The following is a 17,567-nucleotide window of genomic DNA, read 5'->3' as shown; positions in this document are numbered from 1 at the left end:
GCATTTGGAAATTACTCCCAAGGATGAACCAGACTTGTGTAGGTCTACAATTTATTTTCTGAGGTCTTGGCTGATTTATTTTGATTTTCCCATGATGTCAAGCAAAGAGGCACTGAGTTTGAAGGTAGGCCTTGAAATACATCCACAGGTACTCCTCCAATTGACTTAAATGATGTCAATTATCCTATCAGAAGCTTCTAAAGTCATTACCCCATTTTCTGGAATTTTCCAAGCTGTTTAACCTCTATGGGCTATGTGGGACGCAAGCGTCCCACCCCTGGTACACCCTATCAACAACAGGTGAAATATCAAGAGCGCCAAATTTGAAAACAATTAAATGTCATAATTCAAATTTCTCAAACATACAACTATCTTACACCCTTTGAAAGATAAACATCTCCTTAATCTAACCACGTTGTTCGATTTCAGAAAGGCTTTACGGCGAAAGCATAAAGTTAGATTATGTTAGGACAGTACATTGAAAATAGCTGTGTGTAATGTTTTGTCAATGCAAAGACATGCGTCACCAAAAGCAGAAAACCAGCTAAAATTATGCACTAACCTTTGACAATCTCCATCAGATGACACTCCTAGGACATTATGTTAGACAATACATGCATTTTTTGTTCTATCAAGTTCATATTTATATCCAAAAACAGCGTTTTACTATGGCGTTGATGTTGAGGAAATCTTTTCCCTCCAATACCGCCAGTCAAATCAGCACAACAAATTAAATAATTACTATTCGAAAACATTGGTAAAATATTATATTGTCATTCAAAGAATTATAGATTTACATCTCTTGAACGCAACCGGATTGCCAGATTTAAAAATAACCTTACTGGGAAATCACACTTTGCAATAATCTGAGCACTGCGCCCAGAAAAATACGCTTTGCGATACAGACTAACCGCCATGTTGGAGAGATCTAAAATCGAAAATACTATGTAAATAATCCATTGCCTTTGATTCTCTTCATCAGATGTCACTTCCAGGAATCCCAGGTCCATAACAAATGTTGTTTTGTTCGAAAAAGCTCATTTATGTCCAAAAAGCTCCGTGTTGTTAGCACATGATCTAAGCCCGCAGACTTGTCTTCATGAAAGAGGGGAGAAAAAATATTTACGTTCGTTCAAACGTTGTATAGCATAAAACATTAGGGCCTTTTTCAACCAGAACATGAATAATATTCAAGGCGGACGATTGCATTCTCTTTTAAAACGTATTGGAATGAGAGTACCCAACATGAACTCGCGCGCCAGAGTCTTATCGGCCACCACCGTTCCAAGGCTCTTGTTCGTTCAGTTCTCACAGTAGAAGACTCAAACCACTTTGTAAAGACTGGTGACATCTAGTGGAAGCCATAGGAAGTGCTCAACGATTAATAAGCCCCTGTGTGTTTCAATGGCATAGGCTTAACCTCTATGGGCTAGGTGGGACGCTTGCGTCCCACCTACTCAACAGCCAGTTGAATCCTGTGGCGCGTTATTCAAGTACCTTAGATATGATATTACTTCAATTTTTCAAAAATATGACTATTTTACACCATTTTAAAGATAAGACTCTCGTTAATCTAACCACACTGTCCGATTTCAAAAAGGCTTTACAACGAAAGCAAAACATTAGATTATGTCAGCAGAGTACCGAGCCAGAAATAATCAGACACCCATTTTTCAAGCTAGCATATAATGTCACATAAACCCAAACCACAGCTAAATGTAGCACTAACCTTTGATGATCTTCATCAGATGACAACCCTAGGACATTATGTTATACAATACATGCATGTTTTGTTCAATCAAGTTCATATTTATATCAAAAAACAGCTTTTTACATTAGCATGTGACTAGCATTCCCACCGAACACTGCCGGTGAATTTACTAAAGATAAACGTTCACAAAAAGCATAACAATTATTTTAAGAATTATAGATACAGAACTCCTCTATGCACTCGATATGTCCGATTTTAAAATAGCTTTTCGGTGAAAGCACATTTTGCAATATTCTCAGTAGATAGCCCGGCATCACAGGGCTAGCTATTTAGACACCCAGCAGGTTTAGCACTCATCAAAGTCAGATTTACTATAAGAAAAATGTTCTTACCTTTGTTGTCTTCGTCAGAATGCACTCCCAGGACTTCTACTTCAATAACAAATGTTGTTTTGGTCCAAAATAATCCATCGTTATATCCAAACAGCGGCGTTTTGTTCGTGCGTTCTAGACACTATCCTAAAGGCTAAATAAGGGTGACGAGCATGGCGCAATTCGTGACAAAATAATTCTAAATATTCCATTACCGTACTTCGAAGCATGTCAACCGCTGTTTAAAATCAATTTTTATGCCATTTTTCTCATAAAAAAGCGATAATATTCCGACCGGGAATCTGCGTTTAGATAAACAGACAAAGGAAAAGAAAGCATTCGGTCGAAGCGGGCACGCGCCTAAGCCCATAGTACTCTGAGCGGCCACTTGCCAAAAGCGATAAAGTGTTTCAGCCAGAGCCTGCCTCGATATCGTTCAACGTTTTCCCGGGCTCTGAGACCCTATGGAAGACGTAGGAAGTGTCACGTTATTGCACAGATCCTGAGTCTTCAATAAAAAGAGCCAAGATGAAACACTACTTCTCAGACAGGCCACTTCCTGCTTGAAATCTTCTCAGGTTTTGGCCTGCCATAGGAGTTCTGCTATACTCACAGACACCATTCAAACAGTTTTAGAAACTTTAGGGTGTTTTCTATCCAAAGCCAATAATTATATGCATATTCTAGTTACTGGGCAGGAGTAGTAACCAGATTAAATCGGGTATGTTTTTTATCCAGCCGTGTCAATACCGCCCCCTAGCCCTAACAGGTTAAAGGTAATTCAACACATCAGGTATCCACTTCCTGTCAGAATTTGTCTCAGGGTTTTGACTGCCATATGAGTTCTGTTATACTTACAGACACCATTCAAACAGTTTTAGAAAATTCAGAGTGTTTTCTATCCAAACCTGAACAATAATGTGCATATCCTAGCTTCTGAGTTGGTGTAGGAGGCAGTTAAAAATGGGCACATATTTTTTTCAAAATTCTCAATACTGCCCCCTATCCCCAACAGGTTTTAAAGTCAGTCAACTTAGTGTATGTAAACTTCTGACCCACTGGAATTGTGATACAGTGAAATAATCTGTCTGTAAACAATTGTTGGAAAAGTTACTTGTCATGCACAAAGTAGATGTCCTAACTGACTTGCCAAAACTATAGTTTGTTAACAAGAAATTTTGTGGAGTGGTTGAAAAATGAGTTTTAATGACTCCAACCTAAGTGTATGTAAACTTCCGACTTCAACTGTATACAACTGTGTGTAACACACACACACGCGCACGTACGTATGTACGTATGTGTGTGTGTATGTATGTGTGTGTATGTATATACATATGTGTGTGTGTGTGTATGTATGTATGTATGTATATGTATATATATATATGAGAAGCTTAGGCCTATCCCCAGAGAGCGAGAGATATGTCCATGACATGCTACACCAACATGCATTTATTTATCCTTGTCAGATAGGCTACTGTGTCAGTAATACAGATAGGTGTGCAGAAGTGGGCTAAATCGTATTTTTTTTTTATCAGAATATTTTTTTATAAAAATACAAATTATATTGTTAGATTATAGGAGTAACTCCGGTAGACCTAAGACATTCTTCTTCACTTCAAGTTCAACTGTCGGAGTCAGTTGGAGCACCGGTGCGCACTGCCTTCATATCATAGTGTGCAGTATAATAGGCTAATAGCCACAACACACCAAACCTTCACAAAAGTTTCTAAACTAGGTAATATCAAAAGTAAGTCAAGCCATTGTTTATAGGTTAAATATGAGCAGGATATTATATCACAGCAAACACAACATTAAGAGTTGGAACTTCATTTGGCCAAAGAAAATGGCTCAAGAGAATGAAACAAAACTGGTTTAACCTCTTGGGGCTAGGTGGGACGCTAGCGTGCCACCCGTGGTGCACTCCATCAACAGCAGGTGCATTTCAAGAGCGGCAAATTTGAATCCAAATAAATGTCAAAATTCAAATTTTTCAAAAATACAACTATGTTACACCATTTGAAAGATAAACATCTCCTTAATCTAACCACGTTTTACGATTTCAAAAAGGTTTTACGGCGAAAGCATAAATTTAGAGTATGTTAGGACAGTACATTTACAAGAGTTGTGTGTAATGTTTTGTCAAGTCAAAGACAGGGTCACCAAAACCATAAAACCAGCTAAAATGATACACTAACCTTTTACAATCTCCATCAGATGACACTCCTAGGACATTATGTTAGACAATGCATGCATTTTTAGTTCTATCAAGTTGATATTTATATCCAAAAACAGCGTTTTACTATGGCATTGATGTTGAGGAAATCGTTTCCCTCCAATAACCGGCAGTCAAGTCAGCGTCACAAATTAAATAATTAAAATTAGAAAACATTGGTAAAATATTATATTGTCATTTAAAGAATTATAGATTTACATCTTTTGAACGCAATCAACTTGCCAGATTTAAAAATAACCTTACTGGGAAATCACACTTTGCAATAATCTGAGCACTGTGCCCAGAAAAATACGCGTTGCGATACAGACTAGACGTCATGTTGGGGAGATCTAAAATCGAAAATACTATGTAAATAATCCATTACCTTTGATTCTCTTCATCAGATGTCACTTCCAGGTATCACAGGTCCATAACGAATGTAGTTTTGTTCAAAAAAGCTCATCATTTATGTCCAAAAATCTCCGTCTCGTTAGCACATGATGTAAGCCAGCCGGACTTCTCGTCATGAACGAGGGGAAAAAATATATTTCCGTTCGTTCAAACATGTCAAACGTTGTATAGCATAAATCATTAGGGCCTTTTTTAACCAGAACATGAATAATATTCAAGGTGGACGAATGCATAGTCTTTTATAACGTATTGGAACGAGGGTACCCAACATGAAGTAGCGCGCCAGGTGTCTAATGGGACATCACCGTTCCATGGCTCTTGTTCGGTCAGATCTCCCTCCAGAAGACTCAAAACACTTTGTAAAGGCTGGTGACATCTAGTGGAAGCAATAGGAAGTGCCAAAATATTCCTAAACCCCTGTGTTTTTCAATGGGATAGGTTTAAAGTCAATACAACACATCAGGTATCCACTTCCTGTCAGAAAATGTCTCAGGGTTTTGCCTGCCAAATGAGTTCTGTTATACTCACAGACACCATTCAAACAGTTTTGGAAACTTTAGAGTGTTTTCTATCCATATATAATAAGTATATGCATATTCTAGTTACTGGGTAGGATTAGTAACCAGATTAAATCGGGTACATTTTTTTTATCCAGACGTGCAAATGCTGCCCCCTAGACCCAACAGGTTAAATCTTCAAAAGAAGGGTCAACACTGCAAATATTGACTCTTTGCATCAACTTCATGTAATTGTCAATAAAACCCTTTGACACTTATGAAATGCTTGTAATTATATGTAAGTATTCCATAGTAACATCTGACAAAAATATCTAAAGACACTGAAGCAGCAAACTTTGGAAATTACTATTTGTCATTCTCAAAACTTTTGGCCACGACTGTACATCCCAGCAAACATCCTATGTTAGTACCAAAACCGTACTTTACATATTTCTTGATATTTTAGATGTCCGTTAGTTACACTTCTTAAAAATACATGAAGATTTTGTCAACTTGCCTGCAAATATTTTGGAGAAAATTAGTGGACTACTCACCATGTGGCCATTGTTGAGAGGGGTGCAATCCCATCACCAGGTGATATTTGTAGGGGTGTGGCTTAAGAAACAATCATTCTACAGTCTTTTAATGTGTGTTTTCAGTGCTGACATCAGAAGGTGTGACAGAATTTTTTTTTTTGAAAGATGTTTAAAAATAAACAAAACTACTAATTAGATCGGTATCTTTCAAAAACGATGTTCTATTGAAATAAGTGTTAAAAAAATGCCTTAATTGCTTTATTTTCAAACATGTTTTGGAGACAGGGTTTGTGACAACCACCTTTTTAATAGAAATAGGTGTATAAACATTTGACTTTTTACTATATTAATTTAACAATATGTTTGCTATTGCCTTGGATTGAATTCGTTTTTTTTTTTTTTAAATAGTTTTTTGGATGTTGGACTGCAATTTACACTTCTTTAGAATCAACCATATATGTAATTGAGCAATCTTCCTGATTTTCAGGAAGACATTTGTCGCCTCATATGAAATGAAAACACCCAGAGGTGACGGTTGTCAAACTGGGGTCTTTGTTCGGTGGTAATGATGCTAGACCACTGCTTATTTTACCTAACTCACTTTCAAGGTAAGCAGAGATTTACACTAGATATTGTGAACTATTGCTAATGTAAATAATTCAGTATAGAAGCTGATGTCGTTTAACCCCTGTGCGGCCTCGGACATCCAGCGAAAAATCCTATCGCTATTAGCATAACAAAATTTTATAATTTTCTTTTTCAATTTTTTTTTCAAATGATATCGTTTTATAGATACACCTCTCCTGAATCGAACCACGCTGTCCGATTTCAAAAAGGCTTTACAGCAAAAGCAAAACATTAGATTATGTTAGAGGAGTATATCGTAAAAGTAGCCACATAGCCATTTTCCGACCAACCACATGCATCACAAATAACCAAAAAACAGCTAAATGCAGCACTAACCTTTGACAATCTTCATCAGAAGATGTGTTACACAATACATGCATTCTTTTGTTCGATAAAGTTCATATTTATATATAAAAACAGCATTTTACATTGGTGCGTAACGTTGACTAACTATTTTCCCTCAAATGCATCCAATGAAACAGCGCTACAATTTACTAAATTACTATTCTAAAACATTTTTAAAATGTAATATTGTCATTCTAAGATTTATAGATGAATATCTCTTGAAAGCACCTGTAATGCCAGATTTAAAAATAACTTTACTGGGTAATCACACTTTGCGATAAAAGGGGATGCGATACTCAGAACAATAGGCTAGCAATAGCAATAGGCTAGCCATCTTGGAACAATCGCATATCAAATCTAGTCTTGTATACTATTGTCAATAATCCCTTACCTTTGATTATCTTCATCCTTAGGCACTTCCAGGAATCCCAGGTCCACAACAAATGTATTTTCGTTCGAAAAAGTTCATTCTTTATGTTCCATTAGCGCGTTCTGAAGGCTGCACCAAAAGTTCCGACGTGCGCGGGGCTACTCTTTCAACAAAATGCATTTTTTTCTTATTTAGGTTCGTTCAAACATGTCAAACGTTGTATAACATAAATCTTTAGGGCCTTTTTCAACCAGAGCTCCAATAAGATTCGAGGGGGACGATTGCATTGTGTTTCAAAACGTTTCGAAAGGGGAGGGTAACCAGGGGCGCCGGCGTCATAATGGTGATGGCCCTCTCCGTGTGACCACGTTCCACAGCGTGTCATTCTGTCAGTTTTCACAGTAGGAGACTCAAATCACTTTGTAAAGACTGGGGACATCTAGTGGAAGCAATAGGAAGTGCTCAATGAACCATAGCTCACGGTGTGATTAATAGGCAATGTGATGAAGTTGAGTTCGCAATTCAGAATTCCACTTCCTGTTTCGATCTGTCTCGGGGTTTTGACTGCCATATGAGTTCTGTTATACTCAGACACCATTCAAACAGTTTTAGAAACTTTAGGGTGTTTTCTATCCACAAGTATTAATTATATGCATATCCTAGCTTCTGAGTTTGAGTAGTAGGCCGTTTAAAATGCGCTGTGGCGCCCCCTATCCTAGGCGACCGTCAAGAGGTTAAGCATGGCTAATGTGGTTATTTAGGGAAGGTTGTATTGTCTAAATCTATTGGATTCTAGGATTAAGCATGTGTTAAAGCTTCCGTTTGCTCTTCTCCGGCTGTGTGTCTTGGCAGTGAGCTGTAGTGGGAGAGTAGCAGGCGTGCATGTGTGTGTGGTTTGCTGACTGGTGTTCATTTATGGTTGGACTAACAAGGAGCAAGGAATGGCTGTAGAAGCATAGACTCTGAGGATGGGGTATGGGTGCGTGTATGAGTCCAGTCAGATTTCACAGTGGTGTGTGTGAACTCAGCTAATTTTGTGTTCATGTGTTTGAAACAGTGACCTATACTGGATATGACTGGTCTGTGGAAAAATTCTAAATTGGACTATTTGTTTTGCATGGCTGGATTTATTTATCTTGTAAACTTCAGTATCAGCGTGAGATGTTTTAGGCTAGAGGATGTTATGTGAGTTTGGCGTCTCTTCTGGTTTGTTTTGTCTAGGAATGGGTATTTTTCTCTTTCCTTGTAGTCTTGGCCAGTCAGTAAAGGGGAAGTGGCTCTTCTGAGGAGAGGGTGGACGCACACACACACTGGGAGGTGACTAACATTTTCCCAGCTCCTGAGTCTGCAGGAATAAGTGAAAAGTAGTCTCACACAAATACAAGAAATGTACACACACACTCTCACTCGGTTTCATTTTTTTCTCAACTTGGTTGCTTCTATCACTCTGCCTTTAGCCCTCATCACTGATCATTCTCCCGTCTTTCTGTACTGTAGCTGATCGACTCGTTTGCCTGGGAGATCGGGACTCTGAAGAGGGAGGTGGTGCAGAAGGCTGAGCCAGCAGAGAGAGACCCAGAGCCTGTCATACTACAGGGGTAAGTGTGTGTGTGTGTGTGTTTAAAACAGACAGGCAAACTGACTAACAAAATTGTTCTTTCTGTATATCCGTTTACTCTAGTACCGGTATGATGAGCAGACTTGCTTCAGCTTCCTTCATGGGCTGATGTAGAACTAACGTTAGCTGTGCATGTTAGAGGGAGAGGAAGCGGTGGAAGACATTGAAACTGTGATTGTTTCCTTAAGGAAGGAGTAGAATATCCTTTCAGACCGCTGTTGCTTGTTCAAATGTCATAACAACAGTTGTTAAATTCATTGTTACTGGATGCTTGATAAGAATGATTAATGATGATGAGTGCCAGTTGGAGTAACGCTGATTTTAGTTCCACTGTAATTCCCTGTGTCCACCAGCAGGTGTGGATAGTGTGCTCTGGTCATTCACATAGCGGAGTTTCATCATGTCATTGTGTTGACAGGATGTCAGAGGGATCTGACAGTGGAAAGAGTATAAGAGTAGAGGATTTTCAAAGTGAACACCAAGCATATTTGTGTAAATTAGATTATGGGTTACGGGTTACCTGACATTAGGTACATAATAATGACATGTAGATTATAATAAAATATACCCAGTATCGGCATCATTTTGTAGATTGCTAAATATTAGTGCTGAGCCATTAGTCATTTTTGAGGTCGTTTCGGTTCGATTATAAAAAGGGAATCGTGTTTTTCTTAGTTGTGATTGCATACATTTTCATACTGGTCACCTGTGGGAATTGAACCCACAACCCTGGTGTTGCAAGTGCCATGCTCTACCAACTTATTGTGTGGGTTGAATGCTGTAGCAACACAGAATAAAACAATGAATAAAACTCCCATGATGGTAGTGACCGCCCATTACTGCTTATTACTTATTAACCATCATTTATTACTTTACTTTAATCAAATATTTCAGTTATTGTGTATATTACACATGTTTTATTTGATGACTTTATTATTTAATCCAACTCATCTCTATAGAGCTGCTGTCTGACAAAATCACTATTTAGTAGTTCTTCAAAGCAAATAAGGCATACTTTTATGACTGCTGAATACCAACTATCAATCACTTAGATCAGGGATGGGCAACTCTGATGGGGGTTCGGGCCACAAAAAAAACAGAACTCCTAATGAGGGGCCGCAGTGGCTCGGGGGTCTGCGTACCCAGCACCCATTTCTGAAGAAGTACGAGTGGTGAGGGATACGGGCCTCAGTAGGCGTGCTTGCTTTGGGTCATTTCAATGTTAGATGTTGTTGGGTACATTTGTCCTTCTACACTGAAGTACTGTTCCTCCTGGGCCATTATGCTTTTCTCAGTATTGAAATCCATTTATAACTATGATTCATCTCAATATTACTAATTGGCTCTCATGCTAAATGGTCCAGTTTTATTATTAGTCTGTATCTGTGTGTGTATCTGTGTATGTGCACTTGTGCATGCTTGCTTTTCTCTCTGTCTGTGTGTGTGTGTGTGTGTGTGGGGGGGGGGTATTACTATCAGGAAACATATAGAGGATTTAAAGGTATATTTCTAATTTTATCTCTTCCTCTCACTCAGGCTGGATGGGGAAGTGGGAGGTCTGTTCCTACAGGCTCCTCCCTGTGTTGGTGTGGGGGCACGGCTGGCTGGAGCTAGAGATTCAGGCTACGACTCGTTGCGTAGAAGGATGAGTGTGCTGGACAGGCTGGTGCAGACGCACGTTGTGTGGCTGCAGCTGGGACTTAACCATGCAGACTCCACAAGCATACTGGAACCGCAGCCCACCGGGGTGAGACCAGATACACTCAGTCATTCTAATATATATATTTTTTTTTATTCTCCAAAGAACTGATTGTGAAACAGGAGTCAATCAAGTTTTCCATGGAGTTTCCATGCATAAAGCTTACACTGTTATACAAGATAATCAATGATACATCTCATCTAAATACACAGTAGTTTATTTTGATCACTTGTAAAAAAAAAATGTTGATCCTTTATTTAACCAGAGAGGTCACACTGTGATTTCCATCTCTTTTTTAAAGCTGTATAGATAGTCAACACAACATTAAAACATCTCCACAGATAGTCAACACAACATTAAAACATCTCCACAGATAGTCAACACAACATTGAAACATCTCACACAGATAGTCAACACGACATTGAAACGTCTCACACAGATAGTCAACACGACATTGAAACATCTCCACAGATAGTCAACACGACATTGAAACATCTCACATAGATAGTCAACACGACATTGAAACATCTCCACAGAGATAGTCAACACGACATTGAAACATCTCCACAGAGATAGTCAACACGACATTGAAACATCTCCACAGAGATAGTCAACACGACATTGAAACATCTCCACAGAGATAGTCAACACGACATTGAAACATCTCACACGGCTGTTTCATTCCATTTACAGAGCAGAGCCATTTATTTGACAGCCATTTCCGTGTAGGTATTACAGAAACAAGTTTTAGGTGCATCAGTTACTTGACCCTACCATTAAACTCCTATTCATGCAACAACAACCTCACAATACGCAAAGACACCGTGACAATCTCACACAATGGAGGACTAATGGAGACATATACTTTCGAAGTATCTGATATTCTCCATTTCAACGTTTTTATTGTTGTCTGTGTTTCTCAAGTTGCTTTTTTTTAACCCTGGCTGCAGACGTTTCTGGTGAGGAAGTCAACTACCCTGCAGAGGAAGGTGATCTCTCTGCGTATGCATCAGGACTCTGAGACACCCGTCAAAGACTTCCCTGTGAAGGAGAGTCAATACAGTAAGCACCTGGCCTGTTCATTCCCATCGACTATGGATCTTTATCATCCAAATGTATCCTGCAAATACATGTGGTTATTATAAGCTTATTCTCAACACAAAAAAAGAAAACAATTTCCCTCTGATCATTTGAATATTCTATTCTATTGTATTCCTTTTGCTCTCTGTGGATTTCCCCTGGGGGTTTTCACCCTCCTGAATCAACACCAGTGCTGAAGTGTTGCTGTCACAGTTTACTACTGTCTAGTACAATATGTGACGTCATCCTGGGCCTCAACATTCTCTTCTCTCTTTCTACATACATGTGGAAGACATTTCAGTTGAATGCATTCAACTGGCTAGGTATCCCCCTTTCACTTCCCTTTCCATACTCCTAGGTCAATGCCGAGAGCATTTGGAGTTTCCCAAAAACCTATTTCCTAATACTTACCTAGTGAAAGTAGTTATGTGTTATGGAGTCACACATAAGCTAACCTTAAACAAGGCTTAATATAGCCACGGCTTGTTGACGTTCTTGAAGTGAATAGAAACATCTTATTAGGCTATTTGTTGGTTGTGTTATCCCAGAAAATGTCTCACCAGGTATTTTTGCCTTTCTTTACTAATGCGATGTAGCCTGGTAAGTGTGATGGCCTGTTGCAGCTTGTAAATGCACCAAATGCCTACTAGTTGTTGGCACACCCACTCAGCCATGCCAGCATGCCAAGAAAACAGACTTACCCTTCTGCAAATATGTGAGCAACAGTTAGCTACTCATGATAATGCTAGTGGTGTGTGTGTATATAGTATGACATAGTAGTTCCCAAGTGAAAACATCACTCCAACTCCCTTCTTCCATCTAGGAATATTGCCATGCTTTTGTTCTGATTATGCAAATACAGCTTCTGATTTTGAAGTTCCCTAAATATAAATGTATCCCATCACAGCATTCTCCTTGGAGGGATCGGGCCTCGGCTTCGCAGACCTGTTCCGTCTTGTGGCCTTCTGCTGCATCAGCAGGTAACACACACACACACACACACACACACACACACACACACACTACCTTTCTCATCCTAGTTATAAATCACCTATTCCTTTTGAAGAGGAACACATGGAGCCCAGAAGTTACTGAAAGAACCATGCTTCAGTTGAAGTACAGAGAATGGCATTTACTGGTCACCTCATCACTTCATGTTATTGCACTGAGACTATTGCACTGTTTTCTTCGAAAGCTAACAATGTCAGTCGAGTCTGCACTATAACAATTCTAATTACATATTGACTTGGTTAGTTGAACAAGCTCAAGGCTTTTCAAACAATGCTATTAAAGCTTGGCTAAAACTTGGAGGTTGAGCTTGATTGAAAACATTCTTGTCTGGTGGTGGTGAATGGCAACCTGTCAAGGCCACAAATCAACGGGGGTGGGGGGTGGAAAGCAGGAACTGTCTATGAGGAAGAAAACAGGCCTTGAACTGTCTGTAGCTTGTGTTTACGTATAGAGACGGAACAAAACTGCAAACAAAACATAAGGGGTCAAAGATTATAATGAACTTTGTACAGTATGATTTCAACTGAGTGCATGGCTCAAAGTTCTCATTCTGTTTAGAGTTTTTTGTATTTTATTAGGATCCCCAATAGCTGTTGCAGAAGCTACTCTTCCTAGGGTCCACACAACATGACATAATACAGAAAATTAATGCTTTATCGTTTTTTTAAACCAGGTTTGTTGTTTTTTTTATTAGCAATATGAGATGGAACGGAGTTCCATGCAATAATGGCTCTATATATAGTACTGTACTCTTTCTTGAATTTTTCTGGATTTGGGGGCTGTGAAAAGACCCCTGGTGGGGTAAGTGTGTGTGTCAGAGCTGTGTAAGTTTCCTATGCAAACAATTTGGGATTCAACACATTCATGTTTCTTATAAAAAGAAGTGATGCAGTCAGTCTCTCCTCAGCTCTTAGCCAAGAGAGACTGGCATGCCTTGTATTTATATCAGCCCTCTGATTACAATGAAGAACAAGATGTGCCGCTCTGTTCTGGGCCAGCTGCAGCTTAACTAGGTCTTTCCTTGCAGTACTCGACCACATGACTGGACAATAATCAAGATTACACAAAACTAGAGCCTGCAGAACTTGTTTTTGAGTGTGGTGTCAAAAAAGCAGAGCATCTCTTTATTACAGACAGACCTCTCCCCGTCTTTACAACCATTCAATCAATATGTTTTGACCTTGACGGTTTACAATCTGAGGTAACGGCAAGTAACTTGTTAAACAGCCATACCATTCATTACCAGATTCAGCTGAGGTCTAGAACTTATGGAATGATTTGTACCAAATACAATGCTCTTAGTTTTAAAGATGTTCAGGACCAGTTTATTACTGGCCACCCATTCCAAAACGGACTGCAACTCTTTGTTAAGGGTTTCAGTGACTTCATTAGCTGTGGTTGCTGATGCGTACATGGTTGAATTATCAGCATACATGGACACACATGCTTTGTTTAATGCCAGGTCATTAGTAAAAATAGAAAAGAGTAGAGGGCCTAGAGAGCTGCCCTGCGGTACACCACACTTTACATGTTTGACGTTAGAGAAGCTTCCATTAAAGAAAACCCTTTGAGTTCTATTGGATAGATGGCTTTGAATCCACAATATGGCAGAGGTTGAAAAGCCATAACGTATATGTTTTTTCAACAACAGGTTGTGGTCAATATCAAAGGCTGCACTGAAATCTAACAGTAAAGCTCCCACACTCTTATTATCAATTTCTTTCAATCATCAGTCATTTGTGTCAGTGCAGTGCATGTTGAGTGCCCTTCTCTATAAGTATGTTGTTAATTTGTTTACAGAGAAATAGCATTGTATTTGGTCAAACACCATTTTTTCCAACAGTTTGCTCAGAGCTGGCAGAAAGCTTATAGGTCTGCTGTTAGAACCAGTAAAGGCGCTTTACCACTCTTGAGTAGCAAGAATTACTTTGGCTTCCCTTCAGGCCTGAGGATAAGGACTTTCTTCTAGGCTCAGATTAAATATATGACTGCCTATGACAAAATAGCAGCCTTATTCTGCTCTTGGAACGATGTTGGTTACATTTTCTTGCCATGATAATGTCAATTAGAGCTTAGTAAATGTGCACTTCAGACTCATAAGTTATCTGAGACACAGGAAGAAACAGGGTGGGGTGCTGAGCCTCTTGGCCTGTGTGTCTGTCTGGCTCTCTCTCTCGCTCTCTCTCTCTGTGTGTGTGTGTGTGTGTGTGTGTGTGTGTGTGTGTGTGTGTGTGTGTGTGTGTGTGCCACTCCTCTCTCTAGCCCAAGAAACCACACATGGGACAAACACTAGTTAGGGAAGGGCTGTTTGGTCACCCCAATTAAATGACTCACTACAGGGACAGTGATTAATTTCCTATCTCTTACTCTCTCTCACTCCATTTTCTTTTTGTCTGTCTTTCTCACTCATTTTCATCTCACATATTGACTCTGTCTGCCTCTCTCTCTTAGGGATGTCTTGCCATTCACCCTAAAGCTTCCTGAAGCCATCTCTGCAGCCAGGACACCAACAGACTTGGAGGAGGTGGCCAAGCTAGGAGCAGGTGAGTGTCCACTAGACTGATACTGTGCGTTTGTATTGATAATGCATGTCTGAAGCATGAAGATTAAAAGTGTAGCCTCACTTTGTATCTGGATGGTCATTGACTGCCTGCTAGTTGACTGTAGTGGCTTTAGAAAAGTATTGTTAGTACCTTAGGTCTAATCCCACATCTGTTCTGTTTAAAACCAAGCTTTTCTTCCTCAGGGTGTTCTCGTAAATCACATTTAACCACATTCTCCAAGTTAAACTAGTAAAAGCCCAAAGTGACATGGCTCAATGAGTCACCCATAAGAACAATGCCTCTCTGAGCCCCAAATCAGTGCTGCTCAGCTGGGCACATGATCAGGAGAGCACTGGGGCTCTGGAGCCCCTAAGTAGGCCTCACTGGGGTATTAAACCTCATACTCGGTCATGAACCACTCTCTGTGCAATGTGCTCAAAGCCGTAATGTCACTCTGCCTGGCTGCATCTGAAAGAGTTGATATACAGTACAGGCATATACTAGCCTCTACAAAGACACTGATTTGATAACACCCTTCCTTTGGTGTGGTTTCGAGTGATCTTCACACACAACAGGCCCACTGTGTAATTTTCCCAATGAGGAATGTGAGCAGACTGCATTGAGACTTGAACAATGATTGTGTGTGTGTGTGGACGTAGATGAGCGTCAGTGAAGGTTCACATGGATTTTAATGACATTCATATAGGTGACCATGCTGGAGATGAGCTGTGTGTGTAGGTAGGCTATGTCGCGTCACTGAAATGTGGCTTTGGACCGAACAAAAGACACCAGTGCTGAGTTCTGACGTCTGCATCGGTAACCGCACCTGTGACGTGGGTCTAATTCAATACAATGGGGATGTGTCCATCTATGCTTCAGAGAAAGTCAACTCTTTCTTTCATCCTGTCGGTCTCTATTCAACCCTTTGTCAGAAGATGAGCTTGATTGAAAAGAAGTACACAGTAGCTGGACATACTAGCAAGGCTTGATAAAGACATTTTTTCAAGCAGCGAACCATTAGCTGACATTTCTGGCTTTCTTTACCAAGAGGCTAAACTTTGGCCAAGAATGAATTCACTTTGTCTATCATCTGTCTAAATTTCAGGTTTCCTCCCCTCATTGTCCTCAGCTCACCCTAGATTTTCCCAGCTGCCAGTTTTAGACAAAGACATTTCCCCCATTAGGTCACACCCTCAGTGTCTCAGGGCAGTGTTCAGGATGAAAAAAATGTACTGCAACGTTCAATTAAACGGAAACGGTGATGTTCTGAAAGATGAGTTGAAAAGCTGGGAGGGGTTGTGGTTTGGGGAACACTCCGCTGCCCTTTAAATACCTCACTTATTGCTTCAAGCCACACCCGACCAAACGGAGCAAACGTACCTCAGTCTGTTCAAGAACACTGAAGAATGTTTTGGGGAAATGTTCATTACAAACCATCAAGCAACATAGCAACTCAACAATACAGGGTTTCTGTTGCAACCAGTTTAACCCTTGTTTCCCCACATCGCACCACATCAGTTATTGTTAACACTTTGTGGATAAATGTGTGATATTTTGGTCTAAGACAAGTGATTTTCCCCCTATTATTTTATGTTTGGAACAGATTATCAATAATCAGATTATCAATAATAATATTTTCCACAACCCAACAAATATCAAAGATGAAATACCACTGCTATTGTTGACAAGGAACAAAAAATGACTTTAAAGGTAACCGGGGTGGAACTTTCACTAGGGACGGGAGGGTCATGTCCCCCCCACAATGGGTTGGGGTTATCTTTGTATGCATTTCTTTGATTGTTTTTATACTTGTAATGACAAAACAAAATAAAAAGTTGGCCACAAAGCTCACGTGTCACAGAGGACTCGTTAGAAGGGACTGACAAAATCTCACAGAATGACTGGGGGCAATTCATATAATGGAATTGTGATCTTCCTATGAATTTGGCTTCAGCAGTTGAACCGTTTTGGCTATTTGCAATTATGACCCCATGCCTGAAAGCTATGACTCTCAGGAATACAGAATGGCTGGGGAAAATGAATTTATATCCTGTTCTAAGAAAGATGAAATACACAATGATTGCCTGATGATCTTTCTTCTGCTTTCCTGAATCTTCCAATACCTGTATGATGCATTTCAATAACTTCTAAGCATACTTCATTCAGACTGAAACATATTTATTTATAAAGCCAGATTAAAAAGTGTAATCAAATAATTACATTTGTTTCGGATACCCCCAAGTGTCCTAAAATAGTGTGATGGTCCGTGTTATCACTATCTTAAAGGCACAGCGGAGTCAAAATGGGATTTTCTTGTGTAGCTCCTGTTTTGAGCATATCATTTAAACATATGCTGAGGGTATGAAACTAAATGTTCCAGGGCTAATGTTTTTATAATTTGGTGTTTTGAGGGAACAAAATAAAATGTTAAAGGATATCATCACTTTTTAGACTTTTTTTTCTTCTTCTCCATTTGCCCTGAATTAAGTCTATGGGGCCAGGAGAGGCTGTCATCCACTGTTGTTTCAAAAGCTAC

At 39.6% G+C, this 17,567-nt stretch overlaps 1 protein-coding gene across 1 annotated transcript in view; it reads left to right on the top strand.

Moving 5' to 3' along the window:
- rin2a (Ras and Rab interactor 2a) overlaps positions 1 to 17,567 on the top strand; it is a 68,515-nt gene that overhangs the window by 33,840 nt on the left and 17,108 nt on the right. Inside the window, exons 3-7 of the mRNA XM_014154583.3 lie at positions 8,578 to 8,678; positions 10,235 to 10,445; positions 11,348 to 11,459; positions 12,385 to 12,457; positions 14,940 to 15,031. Coding sequence (XP_014010058.2) covers positions 8,578 to 8,678; positions 10,235 to 10,445; positions 11,348 to 11,459; positions 12,385 to 12,457; positions 14,940 to 15,031 — 589 coding nt within the window. The remainder of the gene's footprint in view (positions 1 to 8,577; positions 8,679 to 10,234; positions 10,446 to 11,347; positions 11,460 to 12,384; positions 12,458 to 14,939; positions 15,032 to 17,567) is intronic.

This window comes from Salmo salar, chromosome 18, assembly GCF_965601325.2.
Source record: "Salmo salar chromosome 18, fSalSal1, whole genome shotgun sequence".
Lineage (NCBI taxonomy): Eukaryota > Metazoa > Chordata > Actinopteri > Salmoniformes > Salmonidae > Salmo > Salmo salar.
The sequence above is the reverse complement of the archived record's forward strand: the minus strand, read 5'-3'. Positions and strand labels throughout refer to the sequence as shown.